Source organism: Chaetura pelagica, unplaced genomic scaffold, assembly GCF_000747805.2.
Source record: "Chaetura pelagica isolate M959 unplaced genomic scaffold, ChaPel_1.0 scaffold107, whole genome shotgun sequence".
NCBI classification, from domain to species: domain Eukaryota; kingdom Metazoa; phylum Chordata; class Aves; order Apodiformes; family Apodidae; genus Chaetura; species Chaetura pelagica.
In genome coordinates this window covers 69736-74479 of record NW_009953979.1, presented here as the reverse complement: position 1 = coordinate 74479, position 4744 = coordinate 69736, and the positions used below count along the sequence as shown (strand labels likewise).

The window sequence follows — 4744 nt, the reverse complement described above, 5'->3', positions numbered from 1 at the left end:
CAGACCTACTGGACCTCCCAGTCCCCCCAAGCCCTCTGGACCCTTCCAGACCCCCCGAATTCTCCAGAACTCTGAAACTCCCAGATCTCCCAGAATCCCCAGATCCCCTGGACCTCCCCAGATCCCCTGAGCTCCCCGGGCCCCCTGGCCAGGGTGCAGCCAGCTCAGGTCCCAGCATCCATCATCCCCCCGGGAGCAGGGCCCAGGCCCCTTGCTGGGCTCGGGGCTCCCTTGTTCCCCCACAGGGCCGGGGGCCCCCAGGCAGCCTCCCTGGCTGACAGCCCCGTCCCCCAGCTGATGACCCCACTCTGCTTTGCGCAGGCAACAAGGAGGAGAAGGAGGAGAACAACTTCGACACTCTGAAAATGGAGGCGAGTACAGCCGGGGGGCTGCGCCACGGGACCCCCACCCCCAACAACCGGCATCCCCGGCAACTGGCACCCCTGGACCCCCACCAACCAGCACCCCCAGATCTCTGGCACCCCTGGACCCCCACCAGCCAGCCCCCCTGCCCCCCAACAACTGTCACCCCCAGACCCCTGGCACCCCTGGACCCCCAGACTCCTGGTAACTGGCACCCTTGGACCCCCAGCAACCAGCACCTACAGACCCCTGACCACTGGCACCCCCCAGCAATTGGCACTGCTCAACCCCCAGCACTTTCAGACCCCTGACACCCAGCAACCAGCACCTCCAGGCCCCTGGCTGCAGTGACGGGTCCTTGGTGGGGACACAGCCAGGCATCAACTGGCACCGAACCGTGGCTGTGCCATGGACCCAGCTCCATCCAGCTCTGCCAGTGGGACAGTGCTCGTCAGGGTGAGCAGACCTGGTGCCATCCCGGGGCAGATCCAATGCCAAGCTGGGGCAATCTGGTGTCATCCTGAGGCAGACCTGGTGCCATCCCAGGGCAGATCCAGTGTCGGTGGTGGCCATCATGGTGCATCCAGATGTGTGCCAGAATACGTGTGCCCCCATGCTCATCTCCATGGCAGCCCCCAACCCCTGTCTCTGTCACCCCCGTGGTGGCCGCTGCCATGCCAGGGCTATGTCCCTCACCCTCTCCACAGCTCTGCTGTCCCTGCTGGTGGCATAGCAGTGCCAGTGCCATATCCCTCCCCCTCTCCGTGGCTCTGCCATCCCCGGTGGTGGCCATGGTGGTGCCAGAGCTGCGTCCCTCCCTCTCTCCATGTCTTTGCCATGCCTGTTGGTGGCAGTGGCGGTGCGGGGCCGTGTCCCTGACCGCTGTCGCTGTCCCCTGGCAGGGCTCCCGCGGGAGGCTGCGCGGGGGGCTGGGCTGGGAGTCGAGCCTGCGGCAGCGCCCGGTGCAGCGACACACCTTCCAGGCTGGGGATCCCTACTACATCAGCAAGAGGAAACGGGACGAGTGGCTGGCACGGTGGAAGAGGGAGGTAAGGGAACCCCAAGGGTCGAGGGGGGGACATGGAGGTGGGGCGGGGCCAGCCCTGCAGGGGCTGCAGCTGGGTGCAAAGATCTCGTGGTCCTGAGGGTCTGATGGCTCCGTGTGTCCTGGTCCTGAGGGGACCATGGTGGTGGGTCCTGATCCTGAGGGTGCTGTGCTAGTGGGTCCTGGTCCTGAGGGTATCATGGCTCTATGTCCTCATCCTTATGGTGTTATCTCCATGTGCCCTAGCCCTGAAAGTGCCATGGGAGTTTGTTTTGGTCTGCAGAGTGCTATGGTGGTGGGTCCTGGTCCTGAGGGTACCATGGCTACTTGTCCTGGTCCTGAGAGTATCATGGCTATGTGTCCTGGTCGTCAGGGTGCTGTAGTGGTGTATCCTGGTCCTCAGTGCATGGCTTCAAGTCCTGGCCCTGAGGGTTCTATGGTGTTGCATCCGGACCCTGAGGGTCTCATAGCCATGTGTCATGCTCTTGTAGATCTCCTGGCCTTGTGTCCTGGTCCTCAGGGTGCCCTGGTTCCTTGTCCCGTGGTCCTCAGGGTGCCATGGTGGTGTGTCCTGGGCCTTAGGATGTCATGACCATGTGTCCTGGTCCTCATGGTATCACCTCCAAATCACCTGCTCCCGAGGGCACTATTAGTTGTGTATCCTGGTCTTGAGGATGCTGTGACATTGTGTCCTCAGGGTGTCACGGCAGTGAGTCTTAGTGCTGAGTGTGCCTTGGTGGTGTGTTCTGGTCCTCATTGTGTCATCTCCATTTGTCACGGCCTGAGGGTGTCATGTCATGTATCTTGGTCCTCAGGGTGCCGTGGCAGAGTATCCAGGTCCTCATGGTGTCATCTTCTTGTGTTTTGGTTCAGAGGGTGTCATGGCTCCTTGCCCGGGTCCTCATGGTGTCACCTCATTTTGTTTTGGTCCTGAAGCTGCTGTGGCACTGTATCCTGAAGTTGTCATGGCACTGTCTGCTTGTCCTGAGATTTACATCATTCATCATCCTGGTCCTCAGGGTGCCATTGCAATGTCCTGGTCCTGAGGCTGTCAGGGCCATTTGCCCTGGCCATGAGAATGTCACATGATTGTGTCCTTCTCCTGAAGATGCCCTGGCCATGTGTACTGCTCCTCAGAGTGTCATTGCCATGTGTCATTGTCCTGAGGGTGCCATGCCATTGTGTCCTCCTGAGGACCTCATGGCACCATGTCTTAGTCCTGAGGGTGCCATGGCATTGTATCCTGCTCCTGAAGGTGCCACAGCAGTATTTCCTGGTCCTCCCGCTGTCACATTTTGTGTCCTGCTCCTGAGGAGCTCATGGCACCATATCCTAGTTTTGGGGCTGTTATGGCATCATGTCCTGCTCCAGAGGGTGTTGTGGCATTGCTTTCCCTTAACATAAGGATATTGTGTAGAGTGTCCTGCTCCTGAGGGTGTCATGGTGTTGAAGGGAGGTTGGAGCAAGGAGGTGTCAGTCTTTTCTTCCAGGGAACAAGCAGCAGGACAAGAGAAAACAGCCTCAAGTTGCCAGAGTGGTTTAGATTGGATATTGGGAACAGCCGGTTCCTGGGAAGGGTTGTCAGGGCCTGGCCCAGGCTGCCCAGGGCAGTGGTGGAGTCCCCATCCCTGGAGGGGTTTGAAAGCTGTGTAGATGTGGTGCTGAGGGACATGGTTTAGTGGTGGCCTTGGCCATGCTGGGTTAATGGGTGGACTGAGTGATCTGAAAGGACTTTTCCAACCAAAATGGCTGGTTGTGACACCACTAAAGCAGGGCCCTTCCTTCTCCCAGGGGTCATGCCAGGGTTTGCTGGGATGTGCCGGGATGCACTGGGATGTGCTGGGATGTGCCAATTCTGATGGTTCTTTGGGGAACCACCATGATGCAGTCAAAACCCGCACAGGCCCAGCCCCAGCACAGGGCAGGGCTCGCACAGCCCCCATGTCCCCATGGGGCATGGGGCAGGACTGTCGTGCTCCATGGCTGTGCCAGACATGGCATCGGTCACTTTCCCTTTCTAATGCCCCCAGACTTGTCACTGGTCACTTCTGGTGTGTTTTTAGCCAGCAGAGTGGCCAATGGTGTGTGTCACTTGTCCTCAGATGGTGCCAGGGCACAGCCTGGTTCCACCATGGCAGGGACACCTACTGCCCATGTAGGTGTGGGGCGGGAGCTGCCTGGTGGGGTCCCGGCAGCTCAGCTGGGGCCACCAGGCCCCTGGGGACAGGGATGGAGATAGACTGGTCCTCTCCAGCCCTCAACCCCCTCTCCCACCTCACCCTACAGGGCCCCCAAAGGCGATTGCTGCCACTTGCTAATGCTAATGCTGGCTGCAGCCAGAGCCAGAACAGCCAGATCCGGGCACTGGGCCTGCTGTGTCCGTGCTGGGACACCCTGGGGACAACGCAGCACCTGACCCCACGGCGGCCATGGGATGGGAATGGGGTGGGGATGGAGAAGGGGATGGAGATGGGGAAGGGGTGGAGTGGGATGGAGATGGGGATGGGATGAAGATAGAGATGGAGGTGGGAATGGAGATGGGGAAGGGACAGGAGATAGGGATAAGATGGGGGCTGGGGATGGGACAGGGGCAGGGGATGAGGATGGAAATGGAGATGGGGAAGGGGCAGGGACGAGGGCAGGGAATGGCGATGGAAGTGGGGCTGGCATGGAAATGGAGATGACGGGGGTGGGGCTGGTGCCCAGGGCAGGATTGTCCTGCCGTGCCCCCTTCTGCTCCCCCACCCGGCTCCCCTGCCCCCCGGAGCTGATCTCGGCTCTAACGACCCTGGATGGGAGATTTCCTACCCCCATTCCCGCCCTCTGCCCGAGGGAACTAGCACCTTTGTCCCATCCTTGTCACTCGCCTGTCCCTGCCCGAGGACCATTCCTGTCCTGATTGCTTTATCCCAGGTACCCAAAGCAGCTTTGTTCCTTCCGGGTGGGCAGGGGGAGCCGGAGGGGACAGTGACACTCGTCTGGCGTTGTAGCGGCGGACTTGGGGTCCCTTGGGGTCCCGTGGGGTTTGGCAGCCTCTGGGCTGGGGGTGCAGCCCCCCCCGGGGGGTGGCTGCCGTGGCCCTTTGCAACACAAAAGGGCTCCCGCAGCTGCGGAACCACCGCTCGGCCTGGGGACCCTCGGGGACCCTCCGCTGCTGGGGACACGTATCCCGAGTGCAGGGGGTGCAGGGGAGCACGGGGATTCAAGGTGGGGGGAATGTGCTTGGGGGTGCGTCTTGGGACGTGCGGCTCCTTGGGGACGTGTTGGGACATCGTGCTGCTGGGGGACGTCTTTGTGTTGGGGGGGCACTGGGGATGCAGCCTCAGGCAGGCGTGG

At 61.2% G+C, this 4744-nt stretch overlaps 1 protein-coding gene across 1 annotated transcript in view; it reads left to right on the top strand.

Annotated features, from left to right (window-relative positions):
• The window catches only part of DNMT3A (DNA (cytosine-5-)-methyltransferase 3 alpha), a 43082-nt gene that overhangs the window by 28470 nt on the left and 9868 nt on the right, over positions 1–4744 (top strand). Inside the window, exons 5-6 of the mRNA XM_010002202.1 lie at positions 322–371; positions 1266–1412. Coding sequence (XP_010000504.1) covers positions 322–371; positions 1266–1412 — 197 coding nt within the window. The remainder of the gene's footprint in view (positions 1–321; positions 372–1265; positions 1413–4744) is intronic.